Below are 19,476 nucleotides of genomic sequence, written 5' to 3' on the forward strand. Positions count from 1 at the left end.
TTTAAATGCAGAATTTGGAAGGTGTAAACAGATTCTGTCAAAAGACTGTTTCTGTGAACTCTTGTTGGGCATTGGGAATACCAAATGAATAAGGAACTGTTTTGAATATGCATCAGTAGAATAAAAGGAATGTGTGGTATGATAATGCTATCCAAGGTCCAGCCATTACATGTTCTCTATGAGCAATTTCTCCTTTTTGTTTGCATCATTTTGCAGATCATTATTTGCTGGTTCCTCCTCATCTCCTTGACCTCTAAACATTGGAGAGCCCTAGGATTCAGTCGCCAGAACTCTTCCCTTTTTCTCTATACTTACTTCTTTGGCAATGGTTCAGTTTCTCAGTTTCAAACCCTGTGCTGAATGCTGATGACTCCTCCGTGCTTATCTCAATATGGACCTCTCTGAATGCCAGATGTATATCTCTGCCTATCCCACACTTCCACTTGGATATCCACAAGGCATCTCAAACCTATGTCCACATCCAAACTTATGATCTCGCTCTTCAACCTACTTTGAAATGTTCCCCATCTCAGGATGTGGCAACCCCATCCCTCTAGCCATTCAACTCAAAATTTTGCAGTTATTCTTTCCTCCTGTCTTTCTCTCCTGTCATTTTTCTTTTCTTTTTTTTTTTTAAAGATTTTATTTATTTATTCATGAGAGACACACAGAGAAAGGCAGAGACAGGCAGAGGGGGAAACAGGCCCCCTACAGGGAGCCCTATGTGGGACTCCATCCCAGGATTCCAGGATCACGACCTTAGCCAAAGGCAGATGCTCAACCTCTTAAGCCACCCAGTCTCCCTTTCTGTCATATTTTTCATCCAGTACATCAGCTTTTCCAGGTATATCCAGAATCTTACCACTTCTCACTACATTCACTGACATGCCACCCTGAACCTGACCACCATCATTTTTTTTTTTTTTTTTTGCTGTGATTATTTTAATAACCTCCTGACTGGTCTCCCTGCTTCCACGTGGGTCCTGTCAGTTTGTTTGCAACATAGCATAATTAACATATTTCACATCAGGTCACGTATCTGCTCTCACCTTCCCAGAGGCTTCCCATTTAAGAGTAAAACCCAAAAAATTTAGGCTGGTCTACACAGCCCTACATAATCTGTCCCTCCACCTACTATCTCTCTGTCCTTAACTCCTACCACACACCCCTCACTCACTCAGCTCTAGCTGCACTGCTCTCCTTGCTGTATCTAGAACAATGCGGCATGCTCCCTTGTCAGGGCCTCTACATCTATTGCCTGGAATGTCCTTCCCCCATGTTATTCTGCATGACTCCTCTCCTCTCTTCAGTCAGGTTGTTTTCTATCCCAAAGTCACTTTTTTTAGAGAGAGAGGCAGAGACATAGGCAGAGGGGGAAGCAGGCTCCCTGCAGGGAGCCTGATGCAGGACTTGATCCCAGGACCCCGGGATCATGACCTGAGCCAAAGGCAGATGCTCAATCACTGAGCCACTCAGGTGCCCTCTCCCCAAGTCACTTTTTCAAGGAGGCTTTCTCTGATGGCATCATTAAAAATTGTAACCTCCTCATGACATTCCCCATCCCTATTTACCGACTTAATTTTCTCCACAGCACTATCACTTAATAGACTATAAAGTTGGTTTGTCTCTCTGTCTTCCTCCCCACCAGAAAGTAAGCACCATAAGAGCAGGGACTTATTTTCTTCCTCCTCCACTACCATATTCTCACTGCCTGAAATAGTGCCTGACAGAGTCAGCACCCAATAAATTTTTGTTGAATGAACGAATGAATTCCAGTTTGTGTCGAGACCAAGTAGCAAATCCGGATATGCACTAGAGAAATAAAAGGATGGATTGTTTCTAGGTGGATTGTGCCAGTGATTTAACTTTAGCACCACTGATGTAAAAGCCATCCTAGCATTGCACATCCATATGTCTTCTCTATAGGTTCTCTATATCCAAGTTACTTAAAGGAGTAACTGAACAAATACTGAGTGACTGGAGGGAAGGCTTTGCAGCACGGCAGCAGTCAGTGTAAGTCTAAGTCTTGTCCTCGACATCTTGCCAGGAAGTGCCCAGTGGTATTCCATAGCTTCTATATTATACTTTTCCCCTTTTGGTATAGCTCGGTGACTACTCAGTACCATGGACTCATCCTATTAGTCCTTCTACCTCTCATTGAACTGGTGATTCTTTCTTCATTGTTCTTGGTCTTTGCCCCATGAAGTTTCTTTTTGCTCCTTCAACATTTCATTAGTGTCTCTTCTCTTGCTTTTCAGTGTGCTTAAGTATAATTCAGCATTTTGCCAGTCTTAAAATTGTTAAATAGTTAAGTAAAAAACAGCTAAAAAAACCTCGAAAAGTTCAAAGTGGTGAGGGTTTTTAAGAGGTCCAAAAGTAATTTCCAAACAATAAAGTAAATAAATGCTGAGAAATCCATACAGTTCTTATACACAGTCACTAGCCACTCCTGTCATTGCTAACACATGTAAACAAATAAAGTGGTTTTTATGAGCTTTCTGGATGTGTCTGTATTCGTTAGCCCTTGAGATCCCCACACTTAGCTCCACCATGAAGAAATATATGTAAACATTTTGAGTCTACAAAATTCACAAACAATATTAAGACTGTAGATCTTTTTCACTTACAACCTCTATTGCCTCATTCTATATCCATTCTGTGTCCTTCTACCATGAAGAACCCAGCCCTTGCACTCAGACCTGAATTTGAATCTAGTTTTACTTTTTATAGACTGAGTCTCATTTCCCACCAGTAGCCCTTTTTTTTTTTTGTTTTTAAGATTTTATTTATTTATTCATGAGAAACACAGAGGGGAGGGGGCGCAGAGACACAGGCAGAGGGAGAAGCAGGCTCCATGCAGGGAGCCTGACGAGGGACTCGATCCCGGGTCTCCAGGATCACGCCCTGGGCCAAAGGCAAGCACTAAACCGCTGAGCCACCCAGGGATCCCTCACCAGCAGCCCTTTTAAGATGAGGTTGATGGATCCACCTCTCAGTATTGTGGTGAGAGGAATACCTGGGTAGCTCAGTGGTTGAGCATCTACCTTCAGCTCAGGGCATGATCCCGGGGTCCTGGGATCGAGTCCCACATCAGGCACTCTGTAAGGAGCTTGCTTCTTCCTTTGCCTATGTCTCTGCCTTTCTCATGAATAAATAAACAAAATATTAAAAAAAAAAGATTATGGCAAGAATCTCACATCTAGAGTGGTGCTTAGTAATAAGTGAATAAGTAATAAAATAGCTTTCGGTATTCTTGCAATCATACACTAGATATAATATCAAATATGGAAACTTCCAAGCATATACAAAAGTGGAGAGAATAGCTTATTGGACCTCCAGGTACCCAGCTTCAACAATTATCTACCCAAGCCAATCTTGTTTCACCTGTCCATCCCATTCTGCCTCAGATTATTTTTTTGGGGGGTTTTTAAAAAAGATTTTATTTATTTATTCATTAGAGAGAGAGAAAGAGAGAGGAAGGGAGAGAGGGAGAGAGAGAGGCAGAGACACAGGCAGAGGGAGAAGCAGGCTCCATGCAGGGAGCCCAACATGGGACTCGATCCCGGGTCTCCAGGATCACACCCTGGGCTGAAGGCAGGGCTAAACCGCTGAGCCACCCAGGCTGCCCCCAGATTATTTTTAAATAGGTCACAGCTATCATGTCATTCATCCATAAATATCATAGTATGTATCTCTGAAGGATATTCTTTTAAGAAATAATTATAAAATATAATTATCAGAGTATCATCCCTAAATATTATCAAATACCCCCTTAGTATTCAAATTGCCCAACTGTCACATAGTTTTTTTTTTTTTTTTAGTTTTTTTTTTTTTAACAGTTTAAGTCAGTATCCAAATAAGGTCCATACCCTTGAATATTTTATTGGAGATATATAATTAAGATGTGGGAAAAGTTTTGCTGTAAGAATGTCCATTTTAGTGTTATTTAGAATGGAGAAAAAGTAAAATAACCATAGTAGAGTAGGGGATTGGTATGTTACCTGACAATAGAACATACACAGCAATTTAAAACAATACTGCAGAGAGACTATGTAATGAACAGAAAAGGTATTGGTAAGTGAAAAAAAATAACAGGTTATATGACCATATTTACACTTTAGTTTTTTTTTTAAAGATATTTATTTATTTATTCATGAGAGACACAGAGAGAGAGGCAGAGACACAGGCAGAGGAAGAAGCAGGCTCCATGCAGGGAGCCCGACGCGGAACTCGATCCCGGGTCTCCAGGATCACGCCCTGGGCTGAAGGCGGCACTAAACCGCTAAGCCACCCGGGCTGCCTACACTTTCTATTTTTGTTAATAAAAAAAAAAAAAATATATATATATATATATATCATGTGCCTATTTCTGAATGGTGGGGGAAATGAATGATTTTAATTCTCTCTTCAGTGTTAGAGTTAAATTTTCTCATTCTTTTATAGTGATCATGTATTCCTTGTATAACAAAAAGCTATTAAAAATAAAAATGCAGCAGAAGGGCATCTTGGCGGTTGTCTGGTTTCATACAGAGTTAGTTCTATTTGGCTTGTTAAGCTTTCGTCTTACCATGTGTTTTCTCATGTGATCTGAAGAGAAGTCCTCAGAGGCAGGAAGCAGCAGAAGCCCGGCCGCAGTCTGTGCCTTTACCTGAGGCTATCACACATCTCCACAAAAGCACATTCAGATAGCTGCTGTTCACCCTTGGGACACATGATCTCATGTGGACTCCGCATGCCATCCTGGGAAGGTGGGAGGCAGAGGTGTGCTAGAACACGTCTTCCTTTTAAGAGGGAAACCGAGTTGCAGAGAACCTGACTTTTTCTCACCACCCCTTGGGTTAGTTGTAGGGTCAGGTTTGGGTCCAGATGGCTGGTGCTGGCCATAACCGTGAGATTACGTTTTGCATCCTTTCAGAATTGCAACATTTTAGTGTAGGTGTGCGAGAGGCGGGATCTGCTTATGTTTGGCCCAGGGAGTGCTTAATCCTGTCTCAGTGTAACGCACCACACTGCATTCCATGGTTCAGGATCTGACCCAACTTGCTCAGGTTCTCCACACCCATTTGGGAAGGATTGGCTTCTGCTTGTCCTTGCTTTCTGTAAAATATTTACGTTCTGTCCACTGTCACCTCCTCTACCTTTTGCCACCTGCTGATGTCTGCAGCCCCCGAGTCCTCTTGGTGAGTGTCCCTTGCACTCAGCTCATGCCTTCTATGGTACTCTGAGGCCATCAGCCAGGACCTGTGTGATCTGTCCGCTGCCCCTGCACCAAGTCCTCCCCACCCCACCCCACACCGGGCTCCTTCCACGGTCCCCTCTTGGCTGTGCTCTGTCTATATTCAAGCTAGTTCTGACACTTCCTTCTCCAAATCTTTATGGGCACCCTGCCATTTAATTATTTCTTGTTCTCTACATGCACCTTCCTCTCCCCTAAAAAAACCAAAAAACTGTGGAATCCTTGCAGGCAGACTCTATCAATAATGACGGCAATGACAACAGTTCTGATGGGTGTCTGGGTCCTTCTTGTGTACCAAGCCCATAGCCTTAGTGATTTACATAATTTCTCATCCAGTATTTATCTCATTTGGCAGATGAAGAAATCGAAGCTCTGAGAGGTCGAGTAACTTGTCCAAGATCACTCAGCTAGAAAGTGATAGAACAAGAATTTTAACCATATCTGCCTGGCTGTAAAGCCCATGCTTTTCCCACACTGTGCACACTCCTTGTCACTGCTGTTGTTTGATTCAAATTTCCTTGAGTGCTCTTCACAGTGGCATCCCTGGCGTTTTCATTTGGTGGTAGAAAAGCCACTTGTCAATAAGAGCAGATAGTACTCTCTCTAGCCCAGATGGTTGGTTGGGATGAGAACACTCCAAGCTCTCTGTGTGTTTTTCCCACCCCCACTTTCTTGCCTCTACACACCCTTCTCTGCCCTACAACCTCTCTCTCTCCCCCGTCTCTTTTCCTGGGGACACCTGCGCAGCCAGAGGACTCTCCCTAGATGATTGGGGATCCCTGGGGCTGCAGGTCTAATATCAGTTGATAGAGTTGATAAGAAAATGGAGTCATGGGTCAGCCAAAGTCCCCGAGGAGAGAATCCAGACTGAAGATGGAACCCCCTCATGCCCCCAACTGGACCTTTTCCTGTTGCAGCACCCTTTCCCTTCCCCCAATTAGGATCCTTGTTTTGGGGCTCCCAAGCCTCTGGGCTCCGCCCCACCCCTTTCCCAGCATCCTGAAGTTTAGGGGCTGCATTCAAGTGAGAGATTTCCAAATAGAGGTGTGTTGGAGGGACTTCTTTGGAGGGCAGCTTGTCCTGGAAGAACAGGGGAAAAGTGGCAGCCACCGTCCCTGACTCTGAGGACATCAGCGGAGCTTCCTGGGAGACCCTCTGCCCTTTCCCCTCCCACCAGCCAGGGCGAGCAGGGACCAAGCTTGCTTATTGTCACCTGACGCTGGGCAGCCACTGATCCCATTGGTGGAGCCAGATTCGGTCTGGCTCTCTCGTTCTTCCTCGTCTTCTCTGCCTCTCTCTCTCTCTCTCTCTCTCTCTCTCTCTCTCTCTCTCTCCTCCACGCTGCTTTGATTTCGCTCTTGCCTCTCCTTGCGCACGGCCGGGAACATCGCCTCTCCGGGGGCAGGGGGGCAGCAGCGGTGCGCTGCGGAGCCGGGCAGGAGCTGCCTGCGGGGCATGGAAGAAGCCTCTCTGGCGGCCTCGACAGGAGCGAGAGGAGCGAGCGCGCGCCGCTGCCTGTGACCCAGGCGTCGCCGCTGCCCCTCTCCCCGGGGGAGCACATCCACCCAGAGGTCTCTCCCTTTCCTCCCTTCCAGGTCGTCCTCTGCAGAGCCCAGTGGAGCCAGGTGAGTGCCCTTCCTCCCCAGAGCATCCTGCTGTCAATACTGAGAGGGACTCAGGTGGCAAGGGGCTAGGAGCTGGGGGCACCAGGGGCCTGCCACTGCCCGCGGTGCCCACCTGGACTGCCAGGGCCAACGACCTTGTTCCCTGTCCCCTGTCCCCCCCCAGGGCCTTGGCAGAGGGATTAACAGCTGGATCCAGTCCCTGGGGCACCACAGTTAGTCACCCCGTGACCATTCTGCTGCAGTCAGTGATGCCCACAGGGACAGCGGGGTGGGGGAAGATTTCCCCGTGGCTCGCGGGTGGCTTTTTTTGGGTGGCTTTTCTGGGTGGGCGAAGGGTGTCGGCGTGTACGGCATGGATGCACGCTTGCGAGGAGACTGGAGGTTTGCTTGCGTAGATAGTTCTGTATGCACGCACTTATGCTCTTGTGTGGGTTTCCACTGCCGTGTGGCATGTTTAGGGACATATGTTTCCTGTACACGTGAGGTGCATGTGTGGGGGGATCACTTATCTGAGTAGCCTCTGGCTTATGTGGGTGGGGGCAGTGCGAGGCAGTATATTTCTGGGGTGGACACATCACTTGTCATGTGTGTGGGAGTACATGTTGAGGGAGGGAGTGCATGTAACCAAAGGTTTCTACGTGGGGAGGGCCAACTGCAGAGCAGAAATGGAGAGGTAGGTGGAAAGTGTGGGCAGACCCATGTAGGTGTGCAAACCTGTTGGCATGTGAGGGATCAGGGCTGGCAGAGTGTGGCTAGGGACAAACCACATTTTCAAAGTCTGGGTCTTTGATCTTGAAGAAGATCTGAGAGAGGATATCAGAATATGGGCAGAGGTTGACATGTGTGTGAATGTACATGTGTGTGCAAGCTGATGTATGGGTTGTACGCCATCTGTGGAGATAGCACACGTGCATCTTGGTGCCTGTGGCTTTCTTTTTTCCCCAAATATGGCTTGCGAGAAGGTGTGTGTGTGTATGTGTGTGTGAGCCTGTGGACTTTAACATGTGTGGGTCTATGTGGAGGTGACAGCTTGTAGAAGGAAAACTGGGGGACATTCTTAAAACGTGGAAGGTGGTAGAGGTACCAGAATGCGTAGGTGAGTGCATGGGACCGAGAATGTCTGAGAAGGTATGTGCAGCCCTGCGTGGCAGGTGCGGGTGGGCACATTCGGTGCATGTGTGTATGCGTGTGCACTCATGTGCCTGCCTGAGTGTGGGTGTGTAAATGCTTGTCTTGGCAGTGTGGGTGTTTCTCAGGTGCTGTCTCAACCTGTCCCTCACACCCTCACCTTCCCCACTCACCTGGCCTTAGAGAACTGGGGCTCACACCCACCCTCAGCCCACTCTGGCTTTGCTGTTCTCCAAAGTGTCACTCAAGACCACTCTCCCAAGCGAGCACCGGGGAGTAACCTCAGCTCTTCTAGAACTGTAGAAAGGAAAGGATGAACCAGGTCCTGGACCCCCCCCAAACATGGCTACCCCTGTCTCTGGGGGAGACTCTAAGGAGAGGAATACTGAGGCAGGAATAGTTACCCCGCTGTGGGGTAGGCATCGACTGAATCCCGTGTGGGTGGGAGGTGATCACTCAGGCTCTCTCTAGGGTGGGAGTGTGTCTATGTTGGTGTGTCATGTCGGTGCATGTGTGTATGTGCATGTGGGTGCATGCGTGTGTCTCCCTGGGGAGCTCCTCACTGGGAGCCCAGAGGATGGCAACTCCCAAAGTCTCCACATCTGTCCCCGTGAATTGTAAACTGGTTTATTATCATACAGTTGTTTCCCCATCCTATTCTGCTTTATTTTGGGGTGGACCAGATAGTACCCCCATGCTTGTTTACTGTAGGATTCTCTGTGCACAAGCCACTGACATTTGGCTGAACTTCACAACAGGCAGGCTCATGCTTTAGGATAGGAAGCCAAGGTGAAGCAAGGGCTCAGGGGACACCCCAGAACAGGTAAAGGCTGTCACCCATATCCTTCCCCCTGTGCCTGTCACTCAGGCAGCCCACGGATGAATTTAGAGGTACCAGGCTCACAACAGGCTTAACTGACAGGCAAGTGTGGGTTGGATCTTCTGGAAGCTATAAATAGAAGTACCTGCTTTCGAAGGCACAAGGTACCCTCACCCTTATCGCCTGGGCAAAGAGAGGAGAAGAAGCTGAAGCAGGAGGAAAGGAAACAACATTCCAGAAAGCTGAGGTGTGCTGGGACGGGGCTTGAGAAAGAACTAGGAAAGCATGAGCTCCACGGGGCATTAAGCAAATGCCCGGGAGCAAGTCCAACCCACGTTCATGTTCTTGTCCCAGACACAGCCCCGCCCCTCCTGGTCCCTCCCCCACCCTGTTCCCCAGAGCTCGTGATCCAGGCCACAGTCAAGGGCAGAATCTGTTCTTCCTCGCTGAAGCACAGGTGAGTGCCAGCGGTGTGGTCCTTTCATACCTGGAAGAACAGCCTCGAGTAGAAGCCACGGGGTAAGAGAAGAGGAAGGTGAGAGAAAATGTGGTTACTTGAAAGGGAAGGATAGAAGGAAGAAAAATTAAAAAAAGAAAAAAGAAAAATAAATGGCAATAAGACCATATACACCTACACATATACAGATGCCACACATTTCACCCACACAACATGCATACACACACACACACACTTACACACTCACATGAGGGGATACAACCTTTGCTTAATGATAAAGAGCTTGGGCTCTGGAGTCAGATATGAGTTCAAATCACTGTCTAGCTGCATGACCTCTGGCATCTTAGTACCCCCCCAACCTCAGTGACCTCATCTGTAAAATGGGGATAATATTAGTCCCTACCTATTGTGAGGGTTGCAGGAGATGATGCTCAGGCAATCATCACCACATATTGGCCTGTCCTAGATGCCAAAGGTAAAAGGAATTATGCAAACGTGTCAAGCAACAGAGGATCAGCTGAAAGGAAAGAGTGATAGTTGAAAAGTCACAGGTGGAAGAAGAGCTCTGGCCCACATTGCCCCCACCCACCACTGGTGTATCCACCTGCATCTCTGTGGTGCTTTGGACTCCCAGCCCTGAGGCTTGGTGACCCTCCCCTAGCCACCCCTAGGCTAGGAGGGAAGCCTGAACCTGAACAACCTGGCACCCTTGGCCTCTTGGTGGCCAGGGCCCTCTGCCCACCTCAACCCTCACACAGGTCTCCTCAGTGGGTGCTTCCTGCCTCTCTTACACCGCCTCATACGGTTCTCTCCACCCCCACCCCTTTCTCTTTTCACGCCTGCTGGCTGAGGGCCCCCCTCCTCGGCTCCATCTGCTGCGAATCTGTCCTGCCCGGCGTTTGCAGCATTCCCACTGCCTCAACCACCTGTCAGGTGCCGTCTGCTCGGCAGACCCCTCTGAGGAGGGCCAAGAGCCCTGCCCCAGGGGTGGGGGACACCCCATCCCACCTTCCATCCTACCTCTCTCCATCTTTGCGTGCAATCTCCCCGTCAGATGGCATGAGGCAGGTGCAATCAGTGGCTTCCCAAGGTTCCAGTTTGCAAGGGATGTTGGGAGCAAGACATTCCAGAAAACTCTGGTGGGGAGGAAGGGGCTAATGCTTCCTCTCCCCTCAGTCCCCACAGGAGCCAAGCCAGAGGGGAGCATGGAGCTGCTGTCCACACCCCACAGCATCGAGGTCAACAACATCACCTGTGACTCCTTCCGCATCTCCTGGTCCATGGAGAACAGTGACCTGGAGAGGGTCACCCATTACTTCATTGACCTGAACAAGAAGGAGAACAAGAACTCCAACAAGTTCAAGCACCGGGTGAGTGGAGGGGGTGCAGGGGGCATCTGGCTCATCACCTCCTTGAAGGAAGCAGGGTAATGGAATGCTTATGGGCGATAGTCAGGAGTCAGACAGGTCTGGTCCAAACCCAGGCGGTCCTCACTGTGTAATCTTAGGAAGGTTACTGAGGCTCTCTGAGCCCAAGTCCCTTCACTGATAAAAAGGGAAGAATAATGCCAGCCCCCGCAGCTTGTGAGAGGCTTCAGTGAGGTAATGTTTGCGTAGTGTCTGGCTTGGGGCCCAGTCACCGTGAACACCATTATCGGCAGCATGACTGGGGCTTTAGACCGAGCGGGAAAACCCGAGGGGGGCCACAGACATCACACCTGGGGCTGGCGTGAAAAAGGCTACGACAAAGCCCCCAACTCAGGAAGCCGCTTTGTTGTTGACCATGTGGGCAACACGGGCTCTGGGCAGGGCTGGGACCCTTTGCTCCGTCCTGAGTGACCCCTGTTGGGCCCCTGTAATCCTTTCTGCCCCTGGCCCTCTGGCCTCTTGGTGGCTAGGTTGACGAGAGCGACATGGGAGAGTCCTCTGCTGGCTGGGGTGTCCTTTCCCTGGGTTAAAGCCGGTGTGGGGGTGGGTGGGAAGAAGGCTCCCATCTTCTCAAGCTGGCAGAGAGGAAGGGGGAAGAGTGAGGTGGGAAGGAGCTGGTTCCCACGACGACTGCATCATGTGGGTTACTCACCCTCTCTCTTTGGAACTGGCTCTCCCGATCTGGGTGTCTTTTGGCAGGCCAGTTGCCACGGTGACGTGAATGTTCAACACCACCCCCTTAACCCTCCCCCCCCAAGAATAAGGCATATTTTCCCTTCCTCCCTGGCTCTCAGCATTTGCCGTTGCCGTGGAGACGGCACTGCAGTGTGCAGAGCTCTCGAAGTCTCCCTCGAAAAACGGAGGTCTCGCCGCCCTCAACTTTTCGGCCTCCGCCCCCGTGGCCTTTCTCCTTAGTTCCCAAGAGAACGGGCATCAGGGGGCGTTACGGAGGGGTGGAGGCTGGGGGGCATCCGAGCGGCCTTCCCAATGGCCACTGCTTGCTTCCACAGGAAAATGGTGGCCAGGGCACTGAGCCATTGAATCTTGGAGATCTTGGCCCTCCTCAGGCGGCATAGGGGCCATCTGGGGAGTGTGTGGCCTGGTGGAATGCCAAGGTTGGGCGCGACCCCCCAGTTTGACTCTTGGCTCTCTGCATCCCGTTTCTCAGGATGTCCCTACCAAGCTTGTGGCCAAGGCCGTGCCACTGCCCATGACAGTGAGAGGCCACTGGTTCCTGAGCCCCCGCACAGAGTACAGCGTGGCCGTGCAGACCGCCGTGAAGCAGAGTGACGGGGAGTACCTGGTGTCCGGCTGGAGCGAGACGGTCGAGTTCTGCACCGGGGGTGAGACCCTGCTGTCCCGCTGCTTTCCCACATCTGCTTGAGTTACGGTCGGTCGGGAGGGGGCTTCGTCTTAACCCAGCAGACACTTCTGAACACCTGCTGTCCCAGGGAGACACAGGGAGGCACAGGTGGACGAGACCCAAACGGGCCCCCACCAAGCCCGCAGTCTGACACGTCAGCACTACTAATCATGTGGGCAATACCACTTCCATACAGTGATGGAGTTACTTTTCTGGCTTGAGGCAAGCATACTTTCTTGAATTGTAGTAAAATACAAACACAAAATTTCCCATTTTAACCAGTGAAAGGTTAAGTAGTATTAAGTATGTTCACATTAGTGTGCAAATGATCTGCAGGAATTTTTCATCTTCCCAGACTGAAGGTCTATCCCCACTGCACCACAGCTCCCCTTCCCTCCTCCCTTCAGCTTTTGGCAACCCCCATTTCATTTTCTATCTCTGTAACTTTGACTACTCTCCGTATCTCATGTGAGGAGAATCATGCAGCATTTGTCCTGTGACTGGAGCATTAGCTCCATTATTTCACTTAGCATCATATCCTCAAGGATCATCCATGTTGAGCATGTGTCACAATGTCCTTCTGTTAAGGCTGAATAACATCCCATTGTATGTATAGACCCCACACTTTGTTTATCCATCATCAGTAGATGGATGCTCAGTAGGTAATAGTAATAATCCCATTTGCTTACTTGAGCCTCCACTTAGCCTGGGAACGTGACCCCTACTCAGGGGTCCTGCAAACCCTCTTAGAATTTAGTTGGCAAATTGTGGCATGAACAAACACTGTGCTTAATGTGAACCTGGTCATGGACGACCCAGGATCTGCCCTACAAATATTCCACTCTTCTGGTGTCCATAGTGAGAAGTGCTCCAGATCTCTCTCTGTCACAAGGAAGGGGTAGGGAACATTCTCAGCCCCGGGCCTCTGAGGCTGCTGGCTCCATCTTCTGCCAAGGCCCATGCCCTAAGTCTCCTTGAGTTACCATTCTCTTTTGAGCGGTGCTTTTTCTTAGCTCGGCTGCAAAACCCCACTCTGGTGGCGCTCCCACTCCTTGTGGGGAAAGCCTCTTAGTTTACCCCAGAACTCCACACGTAGTGGGAGTTTAACTTAAACTGGGGAGCTGGGGATGGCTGCGGTCCAGTCCCCACCACTACTCTTGCCAAACCCAACACCCTGGCCAGGGCTGCATCAGCAAGGAGGAAAGGGCACCTTTTTCTAACTTGTACAAAATCTCTGTCTTGGCTGGCAGCAGCCCTGCCTGGGCCCCAGGGCCCCAGACTCTGGCCCTGGCCCTGGGAGGTGTCCAGTTTTACCGTCTTGTCTCCAGCCTTCCCTGCTTTTTCCGGGGTGCCGAAGCAGTCACCGCCCCAGACCCCACTCTGGCTAACCAGGCACATCAGTGTTTGCCAGGCTTCTCATGAGCCTCCCCCCACCCCATAATTACAACTGGCTTCCATGTGGGTGTTATGGACAGCCTCCTACCTGTGGCATTTGCCCAAAATCCTAAATCTCCTTAGGGGACCTCAAATTCTCTTCTCTCAGTCTTTCTTTTGCCTGCTGATCCTCTTCACATGAGGATGGCCAGCAATTATGGCTTCTGGGGCCCCCGGTACGACTGTCTAACTGGGCAGCCTCTGCCCCTTTCTGACTCAGAGAGCCTGAGCTTCTGGCAGTGAGAGTGTAGAGGTGATAAGGACAAACAGCATCCAGCTGGGCCACCTGGCCTGTTCCTATGTGGTCCAAATTGCTGTGACTGTTTGATGTCCCCTTTTGCTCTGAGGACAGAGGTGGGCTGGCATGCTGGGTGTGCAGTGGATGAATGGTGGGTGGATGAGGCTGTGATGTCCAGCCTGGCCCTGGGCTTACCAGCCTGGACTCTTGCAGATTATGCCAAGGAGCACCTGGCCCAGCTGCAGGAGAAGGCTGAGCAGATTGCAGGCCGCATGCTCCGCTTCTCTGTCTTCTACCGCAACCACCACAAGGAGTACTTCCAGCACGCCAGGTACAGCATGGCCCCAGCCGGGGCCACCTTCCTCCCGGGCTCTGCTTTGCCTGTTTGGCCCTGGCTGTCTGCTGTCATGCCTACCTTGTTGTTGCCAGATCCTCCCACAGAGTTCCTATAGCCTCTAATCATGGACTGGCTCTGGGGGTGCTGGCTTTGGCGAGATGGCTGGCTGCTTGGGATTGGGCTCCAGGGAAGGAGAGGGCTCTAGGGATGGGGCTGCCTGGGGGAAATCATGCTGATGGGCCTGGATGAATAAGATCTCAGGTTTGCTCCTCCTTTGGGATAGTTCCTTTCACAGGGTTTTAATGCCAAGGGCCAGCCATCTCTAAAATTCAGGCCCTGGGTCCTAGGGGGAGGTGTTGAGGGGAGCACAGGATGAGAGGCTTCTGTGCATGAAGAGCTATAGTTTTTGAACTGTGCTGCAGAGCCTGGAGCCTCCAGGGAGGTGTCTCAGCATTTTAGGGGGGTATAGAGGAGCTGTCGAGAAAATTAGGGTGAGGCTTGGTGAACCCCATACCTATCATTCTACTGGAGCAGCTTCAACTTCACTGCCTATGTATAATTTCCTTTGGGGAAGAAAGAGAGGAGCCCTGTGGTCCAGAAATATTTCATCCAGTTGATGATCTGATTCAACCCACTCAGCCTACAGATGGGGAGCTGAGGTGCAGAGAGCCAGTAAATCACCAATCTCCTGGGACACCCAGGACATGTCAAGGGTGAACCTGGGTCTGGGGTTGCCCATCCTCCCCAGGCCTGCTGACACCGCCCCAAGTCCATGTCCTTCTAAGGGTGGGCTAAGGCAACCTAGTGGTCTTACTGTCTTTGTCATTACATTCAGCTGGGGTGGGTGGTACTCTGGCCCTACACCAGGGCAGCAGGAATCTAGTGGGGTCTTTGATTTTTGTACTAAAGAGAGGCAGTGAGGTGAGTGGTGAGCACACTGGCCCAGTTTAAGCTACTCTGTCGGCAAGCAAGCAAGAGACAGAAAGAGCCCATACGTGCCACGATATAAAGATGAATAAAGGCGGAGTCCCCCCGTCTTGAAAACTTCAGGGTCTATCAGGGGACAGTCCAGACAGATGGAATGTAATAAGTATGTGTGATTGCTGAGTACAATTCAGTTTCTTCACAGAGTAGGCAAAGTTCTGTTGAATACAAGTGCCTGATGCTCCTGGAAGATTTTAGAGAAGAGGGGACACCTGTGCTGGGGATGGAAGGATGATTAGGAGTTTGCCGGGCCAGGTGAAGAGAGGTGGGAAAGGCAGTCCAGGCAGAAGGAAGAGCACTGCAAAGGCACAGAGGCAGGGAAATTGGGGTTCACTTGTGACTGGAGGATGTTACTTGTGGGTGTGGGGGTGGTGGGAGGTGGGGTCAGGAAGACCAAATCTTGATGGCCTTGCTTTTTATGAAAGCCCCATCAAGGGCTTTTTAAGGTAGGGAATGGTGGGTTCAGACCTCTCCTCTGTGAAGGAGTGGGCTGCATCGGCCCATCTCCAGGGCTCTCCCAGCTCTTACATTCTGGAATGTTCTATTTGCGACTGGTGGAGGCGGCAGCTGGTGGGAGAGCTGGGAGCTGCACTGGCTCCCTTCTCAACCACACACAGCAGCCAAGCCTTAGCCTAGCTAACCAGAGGCATTTTCTCTTCCCTTTGGCATGATCCCCTGGGGGTGGGTAGGACCCACTGCGGGAACATGCTACAGCCCTACCTGAAGGACAACAGTGGCAGCCACGGCTCCCCCACCAGCGGCATGCTCCACGGGGTCTTCTTCAGCTGCAACACAGAGTTCAACACAGGCCAGCCACCTCAGGACTCCCCCTACGGCCGCTGGCGCTTCCAGATCCCCGCCCAGCGCCTTTTCAACCCCAGCACCAACCTCTACTTTGCGGACTTCTACTGTATGTACACAGCTTACCACTATGCCATCCTGGTGCTGGCCCCCAAGGGCTCCCTGGGGGACCGCTTCTGCCGTGACCGCCTGCCCCTCCTGGACATTGCCTGCAACAAGTTCCTGACCTGCAGCGTGGAGGATGGGGAGCTGATCTTCCGCCATGCCCAGGACCTCATCCTGGAGATCATCTATACCGAGCCTGTTGACCTGTCCCTGGGCACCCTGGGGGAGATCAGCGGGCACCAGCTTATGAGCCTATCCACTGCTGACGCCAAGAAAGACCCCAGCTGCAAGACCTGCAACATCAGTGTGGGCCGCTAGGGACTCCTCGGGAGCTGGGGGGCTAGGGAGAGACGACAGGAAGGGTGGCGATGGGTGGCATAGGTTCAGGGAGTTGGCTTTCTCTCCCTTGCCCCCCACTCCCTCCACGCCACCACCTCCCCCTTTCCCACCCCTGGCTCTGGAGTCAACAGAGGGTGTTCCCTAGGTAGGCGTGGCCTATTCACCCCCAGTGGACTTGGGAAGGCTTCTTAGCCTCCGCAGGTTGGTGTAAGGAGGGTAGATTTCTGGAGATTTCCCCATGCCTGGTTTCCCTGTCCTGCTGTTTCTTGCTTCATCCCAGCCTCCACCTCACGGAGACTTGCAGCCTGGGGGCTCTCCTTGAGCAGCCTTGACTGGACGAAGCCCACGTGTGGCTTGCCCACCCCCAGGTGTGCTGCAGAGAGCTGCGGGGTGCTCCTCTGCAGCCCCGCCCACCCCACTCAGGGCCACTCACAGAACACCCCACCCCAGTGTGCTGGCCCTGGGGGCTTCCCACTCCAGGCCTGGCCCTGTCCCCCTATACATAGTCTCCTGCACCGCTCTGCCCCCCAGCTGCTCCCTGACCCCCAGCACCCTCTTCCTGCATGGGGAGAGCTGTCCCTCCCCCCCTCCACCTGCCCTCTAGAAAGGGGCTGTCTTTCTCCTTTAGGCTTTGGGGGCTCCGGGCTGTTGGGACTTTGCCTTTCTCCTCTGGAGATGATGAATATCCCAGCGAATCTTCTCCTTTGCTCAGAGTACTGAGGTCTGCAACGGCGGCCACTGGGGTCGAGGAGGGGGAGAGAGACCCCTGAGACCCAGAGGTACCCCTTCTCTGTCCGCCAAAAGTGGGCCTCCTCGAGCCCTGAGGGGACCCAGCATTGAACTAGAAGAGCCCTGGCACCCTGCCTGACTGTGCGCTTTGCTCGCTCTGCCTCGGTGCCGTGACTGCACTGTGCCCGCGTGTGATCTGGACTGTGGCTCCCCTGCCACCACACCTCACGCTTGCCCACTGGCACTGTCCACTCCCCACCGCGAGGCTTTTGGCGGAGAGCCCCTTCCCTGGGGAGTTCTTGGTGAAGTCTTCCTGGGCCTCCCAGTGTTTTCACCTATTTCCTCCTTCGGTCTGGGTCATGAGGGTAATAAGGGTGGACCCCTGAGATAAGTGGACCAGGTCGGGGTCTGGTGGAGGTGTGGATGGAGGCCGATAGCTGTTTGGGGGATCATGGAGGTGACATCAGGTAGAGTGACAGCCAGATTTCCGTAATGAAGTACAGAAGGGGCCAGAAGGCCAACAAGGCCATATCTCAGTAAGAGCGCAGGTGGGACAGCTGGTCGCCTCTTGTATAGCCACAGGGAGTGGTGTGGTCAGCTGTCTCTGTGGCATGGAGCAGGTCTGGGGGCCCTGTGAGATGCATGGAGGAGAGGACACGGGCCCCTAGGCCTTTTCCCCTTCTGCTGACAGCATTGCTGTGGGGGGGGGGGTGGCCCACTGCTCTCCCCTGGCCCTCTGTCTCCCCTGAGCTGGGGGCACACCCGCCTGTGTTGTGCTTGCGACTTGCATCAATAAACCACCATGGCCTGAGAGCCCTGACTCTCCTTGAGCTCTGGGAGGGGTGGGGTAGGAAGGTTGTACAGTCATGGAGGAACTCAACAGGGGCTGTTCCCCAGGACAAGACATCTGGAACTGTCTCTGAGGGTGTTCCAAATCTTGCTGGGGTGGCAGGGCTCAGAAAGCAGAGCCATATCTCTAGCTTGGAAGGGACTTTGGAGGTCTTTTTGGTACTACCCTGCACTTGGCAGAAAGGGAAACTGAGTCCTCTTGGAGAACCTGTAGCAATATGGAGACCTCACCAAGGTCCCCTGTTTGGAGCCCTTCCAAGCAGCAGCCTGCCACTGTGTCAGACCCAGATGCTACTGAATTTCCCTCCCCCAGAGCCCAAACGTCCCCTCCCCAGCAGGGCTCCTCATTTGCAGATCTGAGTCACCTCTGTGTCTATTATTATGGACTTATTAAAATTATCCTCTGCCAGAGTAGAAAAGCTCCAGAAAAATTAGAGTCACCTCAATGACACTGCCTGGCTCAGGACCAAATGAACATGTGTCATCCAGAGCTTGGGGCACAGCCTCCTGGGATCTGGGAAAGCTGAAGGGCAAACGACCACTTCCTGAGGTCCTACTGTGGGCCAGCCATTTGACCAAGTCCTTTCACACACAGCAGCTCATGTGGTCTGCACAACGGCCCCGCTCTGTAGTATTCCCATTTAACAGATGAAGAAACTGAGGCACAGGTTACAAGGCTTGCCCTTGTCTTACAGCTGGTAGGCAACAGTGCCTGGATTTGATTTGGAAGCTGAACCTTCCCTTCCACTGTTCTGTCTCCCCTAGTGTAGGCCAGAGGCCACCCAATCAGTAAGACCTGGGCAGGCTGGTCTCAACCCTTGGCCTTCTCAAGGGTATCCCCTCCCCATCTCTTCTGGCTGACCGAGGCTGCGCCTTGATCCTAAATAACACCAGGGGGGGCTGTGGAGTCACAAATGCCAAGGAGCCTTCTTTTAAAGGTATAGTGGGCAGCGCTGGGTGTCCAGAATTCCATGGATGGGGAGTGACTTCCAGGGCCCATCCTTCTACCTCTGGTTGGGACACCCCCACCTCACCCCAGAGGAGCTTCAGAATCCTTCAGAGGTGCAGGATTTAGTCTTCTTTTTGTGAATGCTCTGGGCTTCTTAGGGAAATTTGGCTCCCAATGTCCTCTTAGTGGGGGAGGAAGGCAGTTAACTGAGGTGGGGGTGGGGGTGGGGCCGCACGCAGGTTTCTCCAGAGAACTTGCTTCTCCTTACTCTGTCCAGTTGGTGGCTCTCCGGTTGCTGCAGGCGCCTGTCAGAGCTGGGTCAGGACTCTGGCTGGAATCTGCCCTGAGGTCCCTTCTGGCCTGTGTTCCTCTAATCTGACCTGGTAGAGGAAGAGAGGCCTACGTGCCAGTGAGTGCGCGCGCACCAGTGCCGGTGTGTACACACACACACACACACACACACACACACACACCACCTCCCTAGGCTGGATTTAGAAGACTCATGGCTGCCACAGAGAGCCACAAGGTGACGGACAACCCTGGACTGCAGCTGCCGCTGACCAGCTGAGGGGCCCCAAGTTAGTCCTGCTTCAATGCAGGCAGGGAGGGAAAATGAGGCAGTGGCCACAAAAGGGTGCCTGCAGATTACAAGTGG

At 51.8% G+C, this 19,476-nt stretch overlaps 1 protein-coding gene and 1 long non-coding RNA gene across 2 annotated transcripts; one reads left to right on the forward strand and one right to left on the reverse strand.

Annotated features, from left to right (window-relative positions):
• The first annotated feature begins 6,273 nt into the window (after positions 1–6,273).
• PHYHIP (phytanoyl-CoA 2-hydroxylase interacting protein) lies at positions 6,274–17,836 on the forward strand. The gene is made up of 5 exons (XM_077868911.1): positions 6,274–6,861; positions 10,443–10,636; positions 11,862–12,036; positions 13,942–14,059; positions 15,739–17,836. The coding sequence occupies exons 2-5, from the start codon at positions 10,472–10,474 to the stop codon at positions 16,271–16,273; spliced, it is 993 nt and encodes a 330-aa protein (XP_077725037.1). The 5' UTR covers positions 6,274–6,861; positions 10,443–10,471; the 3' UTR covers positions 16,274–17,836.
• On the reverse strand, positions 6,729–11,453 carry LOC144296060 (uncharacterized). Its single transcript, XR_013363183.1, has 3 exons — positions 10,287–11,453; positions 9,670–9,783; positions 6,729–9,296 (listed from the first exon to the last, which is right to left on the reverse strand). It is a non-coding gene; the product is annotated as an uncharacterized LOC144296060 (long non-coding RNA).
• Positions 17,837–19,476: the final 1,640 nt, after the last annotated feature.

The sequence above is a fragment of the Canis aureus genome, chromosome 24 (genome assembly GCF_053574225.1).
Source record: "Canis aureus isolate CA01 chromosome 24, VMU_Caureus_v.1.0, whole genome shotgun sequence".
In the NCBI taxonomy this organism is placed as follows: domain Eukaryota; kingdom Metazoa; phylum Chordata; class Mammalia; order Carnivora; family Canidae; genus Canis; species Canis aureus.